Source organism: Panthera uncia, chromosome D4 (assembly GCF_023721935.1).
Source record: "Panthera uncia isolate 11264 chromosome D4, Puncia_PCG_1.0, whole genome shotgun sequence".
NCBI classification, from domain to species: Eukaryota; Metazoa; Chordata; class Mammalia; order Carnivora; family Felidae; genus Panthera; species Panthera uncia.
Window position 1 is genome coordinate 59668362 of NC_064807.1, and position 14803 is coordinate 59683164.

The 14803-nt window shown below is 38.1% G+C and overlaps 1 protein-coding gene across 3 annotated transcripts in view; it reads left to right on the forward strand.

Annotated features, from left to right (window-relative positions):
- The window catches only part of TGFBR1 (transforming growth factor beta receptor 1), a 59705-nt gene extending 47759 nt beyond the window's left edge, over window positions 1-11946 (forward strand). For 2 of the 3 annotated variants that reach the window (XM_049627214.1, XM_049627223.1), the window contains exon 9: window positions 4625-10043. In XM_049627214.1, the coding sequence (XP_049483171.1) occupies window positions 4625-4750 (126 nt within the window). In that variant the 3' untranslated portion in view covers window positions 4751-10043. Of the gene's footprint in view, window positions 1-4624 lie in introns of all 3 variants that reach the window. The other variant, XM_049627226.1, reaches the window with a different exon arrangement.
- Window positions 11947-14803: the final 2857 nt, after the last annotated feature.

The following is a 14803-nucleotide window of genomic DNA, read 5'->3' on the forward strand; positions in this document are numbered from 1 at the left end:
CTTTCCTTTCCTTTCCTTTCCTTTCCTTTCCTTTCCTTTCCTTTCCTTTCCTTTCTTTTTTTTTTCATGGCAATTAAACCAGTGAGTGAAAAACAGTTTTCATGTTCGATCTCAAGTCCATCAAAAGGGCCATGGAACATTTGCAGAGGCTGTCAGTGTATCAGAATAGTGTTTAAATCTACCAATGAACCAAGGCATCTGCATTTTATTTTATCTACCTATTTTGCTATCTGTCTTTTACATGGAGTGTTTAATCCTAATGCACTTACCGGTCTGGTGGAATTTAAGTTCACCATCTCTCTCTCTCTCTTTTTTTTTTTTTTTTTTTTGATAAGTACATTCCTTAATCTCTATCACCTATTTAACCCATACCCCCATCCACTGGCCCTTTGGTAAACATCAGTTTGTTTTCTGTATTTAAGAGTCTATTTCTTGGTTGTCTCTCATTTTTTTTCTTGTTTTGTTTCTTAAATTCCACATATGCGTGACAGCATATGGTATTTGTCCTTCTCTGGTTGACTTATCTCACTTAGCATTATATCCTCTAGATCCACCCATGTTGTTACAAATGGCAAGATTTCATTCTTTTTTGTGACTGAATAATATTTATCCATTGGTTGCTTCCATAGTTTAGCTATTGTAAATAATGGTGCAATAAATGTAGGGGTACATGTATCCTTTTCAATTAGTGTTTTTTGTAGTTTTGAGGTAAATACCCAGTAGTGCAATTCCTGGATCGTAGGGTGGTTCACTTTTTAATTTTGGGGGGAATTTCCATACTATTTTCCAAAATGGCTACACCAATGTGCATTCCCACCAGTAGTGCAAGAGGGTTCTTTTTTCTTCACATCCTCACCAATGCTTGTTTCTGGTTTTTTATTTTAACCATTCTGACAGGTGTGAGGTGATAGCTCATTGTAGTTTTGATTTGCGTTTCTCTGATGATGAGTGATGTTGAGCATCTTGTGTTTGTAGTCATCTGTATATCTTCTTTGAGAAATGTCTATTCATTTCTTCTGTCCATTTTTTAATTGGATTATTTTGGGGGGTATATACTTGTATCAGTTCTTTATATATTTTGGATACTAACCCTTTATCAGATATGTCATTTAAAAATATCCTCTCCCATTAGTTTTGTTGATTATTTCCTTTGGTGTGCAGGTTTTTATTTTGATGTAATCCCAATAGTTTATTTTTGCTTTTATTTCCCTTGCCTCAGGCGACATATCTAGAAAAATGTTGCTACAGCCAATATCAGAGATAATTACTGCCCATCTTTTCTTCAAGAATTTTTATGGTTTCAAGTCTTACATTTAGGTCTTTAATCCATTTTGAGTTTATTTTTGTGCATGATGAAAGAAAGTGGTCCAGTTTCATTCTTTTGCATGTGACTGTCCAGTGTTCCCAACACCATTTGTCTTTTTCCGATTGTGTATTCATTCCTGCTTTGTTGATTAATTGGCCAAATAATTATAGGTATACTTATTGGTTTTCTGTCCTATTCTTTTGATCTCTATGTGTCTATTTTTAGGCCAGTACCATACTATTTGAATTACTACCACTTTGTTATATAAGTTAAAATCTGGAACTGTGATACTTCCAGTTTGGTTTTTTTGTTTTTGTTTTTGGTTTTCCTTCAAGATAGCTTTGACTGTTTAGAGTCTTTTGTGGTTCCATACCAATTTTAGGATTGTTTGTTCTAGTTCTATGAAAATGCTATTGGTATTTTGAGAGGGATTACATGAAATGTATAGATTGCTTTGCGTAGAATAGACATTTTAACAATATTTGTTCTTCCATCCCATGAACATGGAATGTCTTTCCATTTCTTTGTATCATCTTGAACTTCCTTCATCAGTGTTTTATAGTTTTCAGAGTATAGGTCTTTTACCTCTTGGGTTGAGTTTATTCCGAAATATTTTATTGTTTTCAGTGCAATTGTAAATGGGATTGTTTTCTTAATTTCACTTTCTGCTGCTTCATTATTAGTGTATAGAACTGCAACAGATTTTAAAAAATTTTTTCAAGTTGATTGATTTATTTATTTATTTTGAGAGAGAGAGTGTGAGTGGGGGAGGGCCAGAGAGAGAGAATCCCAAGCAGTTTCTGTATTGTCAGTGCAGAGCCTGGTGAAGGGCCTGATCCCACGAACTATGAGATCATAACCTGAGCTGAAATCAAGAGTACTTGGAAGTATTCATGCACTCATTAAGTAGAGCACATTATTAAACAGATGGCTTTTTTTTTTTTTTTTTTAGAGAAAGAGCGAGAGCCTGAGCGTGAGCTGCAGAGAGGGGCAGAGGGAGAGAGAGAATCTGAAGCAGGCTCCATGCTCAGCATGGAGCCTGACGTGGGACTTGATCCCACGAACCTGGGATCATGACCTGAGCTGAAAACAAGAGTCAGAAGCTTTAGTTTTACTGAGTCACCCAGGCACCTCTAAACAGATGGCTTTTTAAGCATGAGGAAAAGTTAGCAGTTAACATTAAGAGCACACATGCAATTTGCTGAATTAATGCCATCGCTGTCATTTTTGTTTTTTCTCAATTTGATTAGTTTTATATGTACTTTATACTAATTCAGTCTTACACTTTTCTAGGGTTTTATGAATCTCCTCTCAATAGTTGAAACACAGTAAGAACATGAAACTGATAGAATAACTGAAGAAATGTCTTGCAAAATCTTCTGATATTTTCCAGTCTGGACTTATAGTTCTCTAGGCCCACTGTGCAGCTTTCCCCTTGGGATATCCCTCACCTTTGGGAGGATTCCCTCACCTGGGATTCCCTTTCCCTTTGTTATGGTGAATATTCTTTCCTGGCTGCATGACTTCCTGTTTCTGGTTTATTCAGGTTCCTCCCTCTTTTAAGTCTCTGCTCAGACGTTACCTTGTTATACCCATTTCAAATATCATCTTCTTTCCCTGGCATATTTTATCTGCTTCCCTAAATGATGTTTCTCCGTAGCACTTACCACTGCCCGTCCATGTATTTTACTTACTTATTAATTATATGCTTTGGCTCTCTAGAATGTGAGCTTTATGAGGGTAGGGATTTTGTCTGTTTGCTCGCTATTGTATCCCCAGTACCTAGGACGGTATCTGGTAGATGGTAGGCTGTCAGTAAATTTATTATTTTGTTGAATGAGTATATGTATGTGATAGGAACTTGATCCTTTTTATCTGGAAACAAATGTTCATTTCTAGAAAATGTCCCTGAAGTATTTCTTTGATTTGTTCCCTTCCATTTTCCTCCATTCTTTTTTTTTTTTTTTTTTTTTAAGTTTATTTATTTTGACTGTGAGAAAGCACGAGTGGGAGAGTAGCAGAGACAGAGAGGGAGAGAGAGAATTCCAAGCAGGTACTGCCCTGTCAGTGCAGGGCCTGATGTGGGGCTTGAACTCACAAACCATGAGATCATGACCTGAGCTGAAGCCAGGCACTTAACCGACTGAGCCATTCAGGCGCCTCCTCCTCTGTTCTCTTTCTTACAGTCTACTTACGAATGGTAGACCTCTTGAAGAGGCCTTCTAATTTTCTTGTCTTTTCCTCCAGCTCTGGTTTTTTTCTACACTTTCCGGGAGGTTTATCAACTTTTATCTTTTTTTATCAGGTTTATTTTCCAATTCTTCTGTTAAGTTTTTCCAAAGTCAAACAGGAAGCAAAAAAACGATCAATGGTAAATCTAACATGAACATTTTCTTTTATCTCCTTAAGGATATTAATGATACGTTGTTGATGTTTTCTTCTCTGTACAACTGTTTTTTCCAAGTTGCTTTGTTCTGTATCAGCTTCTGCATTCATATTGCTTTCTCTGGTGTCTAATCAAACTCCTGCTCTCTTCCTGTTTAAAAATAGGATGCTAAAAGCCGATGGGAAGCTTTGTGCACATGAAGGGAGCTTATCACCTGTGATCTTTAGGGTGATCTAACTGGGTTACTCGCTTGGAGAGCCACTGATGGCAGTATCTTCAGGTCTTTCCACTTGGGCTCGCATTCCCCAGAGAGGACTCTTACAGTCTCTTGCCTGGAGGAGTGTCTACAGGTTGTGGCCTGTGTTTTGGGGAGAAAGCTTATGGTCTTCTCATTTAGTGAGTTGTCAGTATGGAACTTTGCCCCCATGTTCCCCAAGTCAGAGGTCTCTGCTTTACCCTCTCAGATACCATTCTCTAGTCTTTTGCTGGTGGGGGGCTGCAGTCACCCAACTATGTGATGCTCAGGGAGGGGCAAGGATCTGGGGTTCCAGCTCTTTTGGCTGATCCTATTTTTAGCTTGCACTTCACCTCAGAGGAACTCAATGCAGTTAATTCCTCGGATTTTGGGGGCGTTTCAGTGTGAGTCAAGTTCCTTATTTGCCATGTACAACTCTGGTTTAGGATTCAGATTTTTTAGGTCTGCTAATAAGTAAGTCACCCCTTGTCCATCTGCTTTCCAGCTGCTGACAGCAGTACCCTACTGAAGGGAATTGAGGAGGTTTCTATTCATTTGTTATTACAGATAATGCTGAAACAAACAAAAACTTGAACGTATGTCACTTGGAAAGAAACTGTACAGAGTAAAGATCTAATCCAGATGAATGGAAAGTGGTGCATGCGTTAACTATAATTTTTCTTCTATTTTCTTGCAGGCCTTGAGAGTAATGGCTAAAATTATGAGAGAATGTTGGTATGCCAACGGAGCTGCTAGACTTACAGCTTTGAGGATTAAGAAAACATTGTCACAACTCAGTCAACAGGAAGGCATCAAAATGTAGTTCTGCGGCTTCGCCTGAACTCTGCTTTTCTTCAGATCTGCTCCTGGGTTTTAATTTGGGAGGTCAGCTGTTCTACCTCACTGAGAGGGAATAGAAGGATATTGCTTCCTTTTGCAACAGTGTAATAAGGTCAATGAGAAACTCCCCAGGATTTCTTTGGACCCAGGAAACAGCCATGTGGGTCCTTTCTCTGCACTATGAACACTTCTTTCCCAGGACAGTTACAAAGTGTTGTGTAGTCTACCTTTATTTTTTATTAACACAAAACTTGGTTGTTTTTTTGTTTTTTTAAAGATGATTGCTGATCTTAACTTTAGGTTAACTCTGCTGTGCTGAAGATCATCTTTAAGGGTAAAGGAGCTGGATTGTTGAGTTACACGAAACATTTCTTATTTTTCAGGAAAGTGATTTTATTCCTGGTTAGTACATTCTCAGAGGATTCTGAACCACTAAAGAGTTTCCTTGATTCAGACTTTGAATGTACTGGTCTATAATTTTCAGGATCTTAAAACTAACACTTATAAAACTCTTATCTTGAGTCTAAAAATGACCTCATATAGTAGTGAGGAACATAATTTATGCAATTGTATTTTGTATACTATTACTGTTCTTTCACATATTCAGAACATTACATGCCTTCAAAATGGGATTGTACTATACCAGTAAGTGCCGCTTCTGTGTCTTTCTAATGGAGATGAATAGAATTGCTTAAAGTCTGTGTGTCTTAAAACCTATAGTATTTCAATTCAAGAAATTTATTTATCTGGGTAGCCCAGACTTTCTCTGTCTAGCTTTTTGGAGGAATTTTTGTAGTATGTCATTTGGTAGTCCATTTTGAAAATGCCTTTCTCCTACCAAAATGTGCTTAAACCACTAAAGAAATGAAGTGGCATTAATTGGTAAATGTTATCATGGTCATATTTGAATATTCTCACTTCAAGCTTTTGCTTTTAAATTGTGTTGTCTAAGTATACCTTAAGTCAAGTGGCACTCTAGATGCTTATAGTACTTTAATAATTTAAAACTTGTAGCCTACAGACTAATTTTTCTAAAAGGGAAAATTTGTCTAGCTGCTTGTGAAAAGTTGTGTGGCATTCTGTAAGCCATTTTTTTCTTTATCTGATCAAAGACAGTGTTATTTTTTTAAGAAATGAATTACATTTAAAATTAGGATATGGTTGATGTTAAATAATAGGTTTTTTTCTAGGAAGGTAAAGGTAATTAATAATTTGAATAGCTAACAGGTGTGCAAGAGAGTCACATTCGTTATGTCGGAGTCAGTGTTCAGTGGGCTTTCTGTCTTTGTAACTAAGGTCAGAGTTCGTGTGGTTCTGGAGTCTCACTACCCTTTGAAGAAGGCAGCTTCTAATTCAGTCTTTCCCTCCGTGTGCGCATACTGTGCACAAGTGCTTAATCTCCATGGTTATGTAACGAGTTCAGTACACCCTTGATATTTGGGAGTGGTAGCTAAAGAACATCCTGAGTATAGGTTCTCCATTTACAGATGTTTTTAGTCAAATTAAATGTTTCAAGCAAACTCGTCATGGTCTTCACATTAACTTGAAACTAACTTACAATAACTGGTTTTTACTTCCAGTGCTAAAAGTCCTTTAGGGCTTTTATAATTTTCAGAGTTCTCTTTATCACTGTGATCTTATTCTGACGGGAGAGAAAAAACTATCATAGCAATGAGGCAAGACATTGACTTTATACTGCTATCAGTTTCTAAATGAAAGGGTCAGAATAACCTTTACAGTATTTTGGTCAGTAAGAGATAGTGGCCATTTACACTGACTGGGCTGCATTCTGATAATGTCTTATCTCTTATACATAGAATAAATTTGAAAGACTATTTGGTCTTAAAGCCAAAGTAATTTTAGAATGAATGACATATACATAGGAATTTAGTGTCAATTTCATGTGTTTAAAAACATCATGGGGAAAATGTGCTTAGAGGTTAATATTTTGACTCCAAATCTGAGTTTTTTCTGTAGTTACCATGATTTTAATTTTGTCAAAGCAAATGAATGAGTTTGAGGGGTTTGTTTTTATAAATATGTTAGATTTCCTGTTTAATAATCTCTAGCTCTGTGATTATAAGTACCTTTTTTTTTTTTTTTTTTTTTTTTTTTGGCCATTTCTAAGCCTACCAGATCTGCTTTATGAAATCCAGGGGACCAATGCTAAAACTATTTTTATATAATTTTAAGAACATACCAAAAGTTCTTGTCTGATTTGAAATTGTGATACATAATTTCTCACTTTCCTATAAGGTAAAGTAATCAACTTTTACTGAAGATATTCTTTATTGAATCAAAGATTGAGTTGCAGTTATACTGTTCTTGCCTAAGTGAATAAAATGTACTTTTGGGGAGTCAGGGAATTTTTTTTAAAGTTGGAGTTTAGTTCTAAATTGGGTTTATTGCAGCAAATTCCTTTTTTGGCTAATGAGTTTGATAAACCCCATTTGGCTAATATTGGAAACGGAAGTCACTTAAAAGATGAAATAGATCCTGATTGCTATGGCCATAACTGCAGATAAGTTTGACTAGAGTGTTAATTTTGTCACTCAGAAACACAAGCGTTTGTTTATGCTGCCTGTCTTCAGACGTTCACCTTCCAAGATTAAACTTGGCTTAAAATGTACCTTCAGACCAGTTACCTGTCCACGTCCATTTTGTCAGTACCCTGGAGGACTGGGGATGAGGGAGGTACGACCCGGTGGGGCACAGGTGTCCCCGGTCCTTCCTTTATAACTTCAGCTTAGTTTTCTCAACCGGCCTTCCTGCTGGTCCCTGCTCAGAGACCATTGCCTTGCCGCCACCATGCCCTGCCCATATCCCCTCAGCAGCCTTTTGACTGAATAGTTGCTTTTGGTATCTAAATGATTGATGGAAACGTAGGACGTGCTTCCATTTCTTCGAGTCATGGGGTGTTGCTGGGAGGGCTCTCCCAAGTTTGGAGACTGGGTGGGTGATGGCTCTGCTGGCTGCCTTGTTGTGACTTCAGTTATGGCCAGGGAGTGGGAAGGCAGCAAGGTGGCAGTATGGCAATAGGAGTTGTGCCAGAAGCAGTGGCCGATCCTACCCACTGTAGGACAGGGTAAGGTCTGAAGAAGGGAGCCTGTGATTCTGCTGTAATGATATTGCTCAAGAAGTGCCTCGAGTCAGTGCACAGTGCCATGGCCATCAAGATTTCCAAATTTCAGTTCTCCTTATGACATTTAGTGATCAGCTCATGCGTGAGCTACCTTCTGTTCCCCCTCTACATCGCGAACTGTCCCACTTAGACTGTTTTGTGAAACAAGATGGCCTATTGCCAATTAAAATGCAGAACAAAATCAGTATCCCAGTAGACCTGTCATATCAAGAGTTTATTTTTATCCTTGCACTGAAAGAGTGATTATAAGTCAACTGTTTCTTTTTGTTTCTTGACTGTGGCAGTGTTCTGGCTCCAAATGATGGAATTTCCAAACAGTGGTTCTGTTACAGCTTGGCAGGAAATGCCAATTCAGATATTTTTGAGATCCTAAAGAATAGCTCTGGACATGTAATCTGTAGCTTCTTGAGTGTGATTAAGAACGCTGAAATACCCACGGGCCCCTTCCGGCAGTGCTGGGATTCTAAGTCATTCTGAGGATTGTCAGTACATTCAAGCTTTTCCACACCATTATGCAATCTTACTTGTAATTGTAAACTTCTAAGAATGTGGTTAATAATATTCAACCTGTTTCTTAAAACTTAAAAAGAACTTAAGTGAATTTGTTTTTATTTTTTAACAAGATTTATGAATTGAATATCGTGAACCGTGTTTTGATATCCCTTTTTCACCTTGTGCCAATGGAATGGGGTGTTTGATATTTCTTTCTATGTCAAGGAGATGCTTCAAAATGTCAATTGCTTTAAACTTAAATTACCTCTCAAGAGACCAAGGTACATTTACCTCATTGTATATATAATGTTTAATATTTGTCAGAGCATTCTCCAGGTTTGCAGTTTTATTTCTATAAAGTATGAGTGTTATGTTGCTAAATTACTCAAATGGTACTGTATTGTTTATATTTGTACCCCAAATAACATCTTCTATACTCTCTGTTTTCTGTATTTTATTGTATTCGTGCAAAATTCTTTTGGCTTTTACCAGTGTAACCTCTGCCCTTTCGGATGTGTACAGAAAATGTCCATGTAAATTTTCATTTAAGTTGAATGATTTTGAGAAACCTATAAAGAGGAAAGAAAAACAAAGACGACAGTTCCCCAGAAGTTTTTAAAAATTGTATATTGTATTTGTAGTAATATTCTGAATGAGCTGTAAATAGGAAGTAGAAGAGCGATGCTTATGTCGGGTCCTAACACTACAGTAGAGAAGTGGAAGCAATGCAAATAAATGACTTTTTTTTCCCAAGTGCTAGTGGCATCATTTAAAATAAAGTATGTATATTGGACTGAGCCATGCTGATATGAAATGCAGTTGCTATAGACAGATACTAGAGTCTTTGGATTATTCCTCAGTACAAGTTGCAACATGGTAACGGGGCTGAGAAGTGCCCACCTGCCTTGAAGGTGCATCCGTGGCGTCCTCCCACATGCGTGGGGGTGCCTGATCTGTCAGGGGATGGGATGGACCTGCCTCCACGTGAACTGCTTATTGTCTCTCACTCCGCAGGTTTGCTAATGTTTTGTTAAAGATGTTACTATTTTGATTCTCAAAGTTTTTTCAGTGATTTTCAAAGGAAATTGAGTGCATCCTCTTTCCTAATTTAAGGATTTGTGAGAATTGGCATTTTTTTTTTTTTTTAAGTCAGTTTGAACAGTTAGTATGCTAACTCGGCCGATAAGGAAACTGAGAAAATAGCAGTGGAGAGAGGTGATGTGTCCCCAAACTCTTGACTAACATTGAGAAAGGTTTTATGGATTGGATTGTTCTTGCGTTAAACACTGTCACTTCAGTTCAAAGACTGGATGTAGGGATTTTTTTTTTTTTCTTTCTCTATACTAAAGAAGACACATCACCAGGATGTAGCGCTTTTATTGAAAGATGGAAAAAAGTAAAGTTATTTTTAAAATACAGATTCAGAGAAACGGCAGAACTAGCTTTATACTGGTCTCTTCTATTTTGGAAAAAGTGTTTTTACATATGTGGCCTCCCGGACATATCTTGTAGCTCTTCACCGTCTGTTTGGCTTTACCACTGAGGATTTACAAAAGAGTGGGGCTACTCTGAAAGACAAGAAAATCTTGATGTTATAAAAGGTAAGGCCGAGTCATGCAGGGCTCAGCCCTGCATATTTTTTCAGAATTGGGAAAGAAACTATATTAAATCATTATGGGGAAAAAAAAGGATTCTTTATGAGAGCTAAAGAGAAATAGAAAAAGTAAGAAACTTAAGAGAACTATTTTCTTTCCTGTTAGAAGGAATAGAATTATAAAGGGGGATTGGCAACTTAAGTATTTCAAAAGGGAAAGGGGAAAGAAACCATTGACGGAGGGTACAGAAAAATAGGAAGTAAAGGGGAGTATTGGCATGGACCAGTAATGAAATGTGCACATGTCATAGGCAGCACTAAAACACTGGGATCTTGATGTTGTGGTAGATGGTGTGCAGGGAAGTCTAGTTCTTTGTTAGAGGTGTGGTTGATAGACTATTTGGTAACGTTAGACATTTTATTTTTTCAAAGGAATCTTTATTTTATTTATTTAGAGAGTGCAGAGGAGAGGGGCAAGGGGAGAGAGAATCCCAAGCAGGCTCTGCACTGTCAGCATGGAGCCAAGGTGGAGCTCAATCCCACGAACTGTGAGATCATGACCTGAGCTGAAATCAAGAGTCATACGCTTAACTGACTGAGCCACCCAGGCACCCCCGCCCTAGTGTTAGACCTTTTAAAAGGAAAAACTGTGGGAAGGGTTATGGATGTCAACCATAAAGTAAAGTTAGAGCTGCTGCTTGGCACCCCGGATACCTAGAAGAGGAGTCAGGTGGTCATTGGATTCATAAACTGAAATACATGTGGGCATTCAGCGAGTGATGGATTAAATGCACTTTTGAGATTTAATTCCAGATGTGCAGAGATCATTGTACTGATCATCACCTAATGTGGAGTTTTCCCAAGTGCTTTTATATGTATGGTCTCACCTGACTTTTGCAACTAGGACAGATGGTGGCCAACTGAGTGTCCTGAGGAGGGTAGAGAGGACTTGGAGGAGGCTGGCAGTCCTTCCTTTAGGGAATGACTGAAGGTGAGCTGGCTGCAAATTGGATAGAGGGGTGAGGCCAGAGAGGGCAGATGCTGTGTAAGTCTCAGGAGCAGCTTTCTCTCCCTCACTGGCTTTGCACTTGGTGAGCTTCTTTAACCCAGAAGCTTCTTTCACTCCTGGCTTCTTCCCTGAGAGTTCAAAGCCTTGTAGCTTGGGAGGCTGGTGGCAGCCAGCCAAGTCCCAGAGTCAGACCCAAGGAGAGTGAGACTTCAAAATATCTCTCCTCATAGCAAAACAGACAAACCAAAACACTCAAAAAACCTAGAAAGCTGAACATTCTAGATGTTCTCAATACGTAACAGACCTACCTAGACCTGAACAGGCTAGAGCAGTTATAAGCAGTACAGGTGGAATAGGCCACAGATGACCTACAGGTGCACGTCTCTCTGGTTCCTGGGTAGGGGAGGCTCAGGGAGGGCACCTAGGTACAATGGAGCAGGTTTATATACACCAAGCTCAGATCTTTCCTTCCTTTTCCAACTACTGGATTCCTGAGAGTGTAGGGAGGGTGATTCCTGCTGCCCTGAGCTCTAGTCAGCTTAGAAGGGCTGGGCATCCTGTGATTGTGACCCAGATTTAGGGCCTGTAGATTTGGGATTAGGTTGCCACTCTCCCTAGTAGGCTCCAGAGTATCTGATATTTCTACATCTAATCTTAAAGCCCGCTGGCGTAACAGTCCCCTTGGGATCTCTGACTCGAGACCAGCAAAGGGGCTGTGGGCTCATAGGTGATCATTGGACTTTCAGGAAGCTCCAGGGACTTCTGGAGGATTTGGACACAAGTTAGCTTTCAGAAATGAAGGCGTAAAATAAGGTGGCAAAATAAAAAGATAAACTAAACCATTTTTTTTTGCCTATGGATCTGTTTTTAAATTCTTCAGAACGAAAATATGATGGCTACTCGAATCCACAGGATAGAATGAAGAGTCCTGTAAATGGTAAATATGTGAGTAAATATAAAGGATTGTATAAATGTATGGCTGACATAACAATTACTACAAACGTGCTTCCGATGATACCCGCTTAAGATGGCACACTTCTACGTGTAGTTCGGAAGTTCAGGGATAATGTGGCTCAGTTGGCTCTCTGATCCTTGGTTTTGAAGGTCAAAATCAAGGTGTGGGCTGTACAGTATTCTTTTCTGGAGGCTCAGTATAGATTGACTTCCAAGCTCATTCAGGTTGTTGGTAACATTTGGCTCCATATGGTTGTAAGACTGAGCCCCCGTTTCCTTGCTGACAGGAGTTGTTCTCAGCCTCTAGGAGCCACTCACATTTCTTGGCTGTTGGCTCCTTTCCTCCAACTTCAAAGCCAGCAACAGCAATTTGGTTCCTTCTCATACTTCATCTCTCTGGTCTCTTCTGCCTCATCTCTGTATCTCTCTTCCACTACATTTCTCTCTGATGGACTCTTCTGCCTCCCTCTTCTATTGTTCAGGGCTCATGTGATTACACTGGGCCCATCTGGATAATCTAGGATAATTGCCCTATGTAGTAACCTTAATTTCATTTGCAAAGTCCTTTCAAGACAGCACCTTGATTGAATAACCAGAGGATGGGAATCTTGGGGAGACATTTGCTTACACAATAAATGTATGTTTTCCTTTTTTTAAATGCCATGCTATTGTATAATGCAATAATAACACTGTATTGTTGGGGTTATAACATAGGTGCAATGTATATTATAATAATAGCACAAAGGAGGGAGTAGGAATTGGAGCTATATTGAAACAAAGCTTCTGTATTCATTGGAATTATGTTAATATTAATCTGAAGAATATTGTGCTAAATTGAAATGCATATTATTGTAGTCCCTAGAGGAACCACTGAAATAATACTCAAAAAATATAGTTAAAAAATCAACAGAGGGGTGCCCGGGTGGCTCAGCTGGTTAAGCGACTGACTCTTGATTTCATCTTAGGTCATGATCTCATGGTTCATGGAGTCGAGCCCCACGTTGGGCTGAAAATGGAGTCTGTTTAAGATCCTCTCTCTTCCTCCTTCTCTGAGCGTGTGTGCTCACTCTCTCTCTGTCTCTCAAAAAAAAAAAAAAGTTAAAAAGTTACAGAAAAATATATACTGCAAGTGGTAACCATAAGAAAGCTGTAATGGCTATATTAATATCAGGTAATGTGGGTTTTTAGACAAGAAATACTACTAGAAGTTGAGGACATTTCAAATGATAAAAGGGCCAATATATCAGGGATATACAATAACTATTAATGTATATGGGCCTAACAACAGAGCCCCAAAATACATGAAGAAAAAGTGACAGATTTGGAAGGAGAAATAGACAATTCAACAATAATATTTGGAGATTTCAATATCCCACTCTTAATAACTGATAGAACAACTTGACAAAAAGCACATAAAAGAATGCTGCTGGGGTGACTGGGTGACTCAGTCAGTTCAGCTTTTGACTCTTGATCTCAGCACAGGTCATGATTTTGCAGTTCCTGGGACCAAACCCCATGTTGGCCTCCATGCTGACAGCACAGAGCCTATTTGAGGTTCTCTTTCTCCCTCTCTCTCTGCCCCTCCCCTGCTCTTTAAATAAAGAAATAAATACTTAAAAAAAAGAATGCTGCTGGTCAACTTGTCCTGACATTTGTAGAACACCACCCACCAGCAGCAGACCACACTTTTTTCAAGTCCACATGGAACATTCTCCAGGGAAGACCATATGCTGTGCCGTAAAACAAGTCTCAACAAGAAATTCTAAATCATAGAAAGTATCTTCTCCCACTATGTTGAAATTAAATTAGAAGTCACCAACAAAAAGAAATCCCCAAATATATGGAAATTAACACACTTTCTAAATAACTCATGTAATTGAGGAAATCACAAGGGAAATTAGAAAATAATTTTAACTGAATGAAAATGAGATGTCAATTTAGTGTATGAAGCTAAAACAGTGCTGAGAGGGAATTTTATAGTTCTAAATACCTATATTTAAAAAGGTATTTAAATCCCATGAAGATTGATGCAAAATCCTTAACACAATATTGGCAAACTGAATCCAATAATAAATAAAAAGATTTATACAGCAGGACCAAATAGGGTGTATTCAAGGGCCTCAATCTTGATTTACCATCCAAAAATCAATCTTTTACACCATATTTATAAAAAGGGATAAAACCCTTCTTTTTATAAATGGACACAGGAAAAACATTAGACAGAATTCAACACCCATTCATGATAAATACTTAATAAAGTAGGAATAGAAGGCAACTTTCTCAACCTAATTAAGTACTTTTCAATTTATGAAAAACCACAGCTAACATACTTAATGGGAGGGGGGAGTGCTTTTCTCCTGAAATCAGGAACAAGTCAACAATATCCACTCTCATTATTTCTATTAAACACTGTAATGGAGGTTCTATCCAGTTCCCTCTCTTCCTCTCCCAAAAAAGATAAAGTCATTCAAAGTGGAAAAAGAAAAAAAGAAAACTATCTTTATTCACAAATGACATGATCCTGTAAGGTTTGAAGGAATCCACACACACACACACACACACACACACACCACACACAAAACTACTAGAAAGTAAATTTAATATGGCTGTAGAATACAAGTTCAATATACCAAAAAAAAAAAAAAAAAAAAAAGATCTATTGAAATCCTCTCTATTAACAAACAATACCCCCCAACAAAAAAAATCCACCCACAATAGCACAAAAAGAATACAGAAATAGATTTATTTCACTGAAATTTACAAAAGTTTCTGAGAAATTAAGGATGTAAATAAATGGAGAAACATTCCATGTTTGTGGGTTAGAGGATTCAGTACTATTATAATG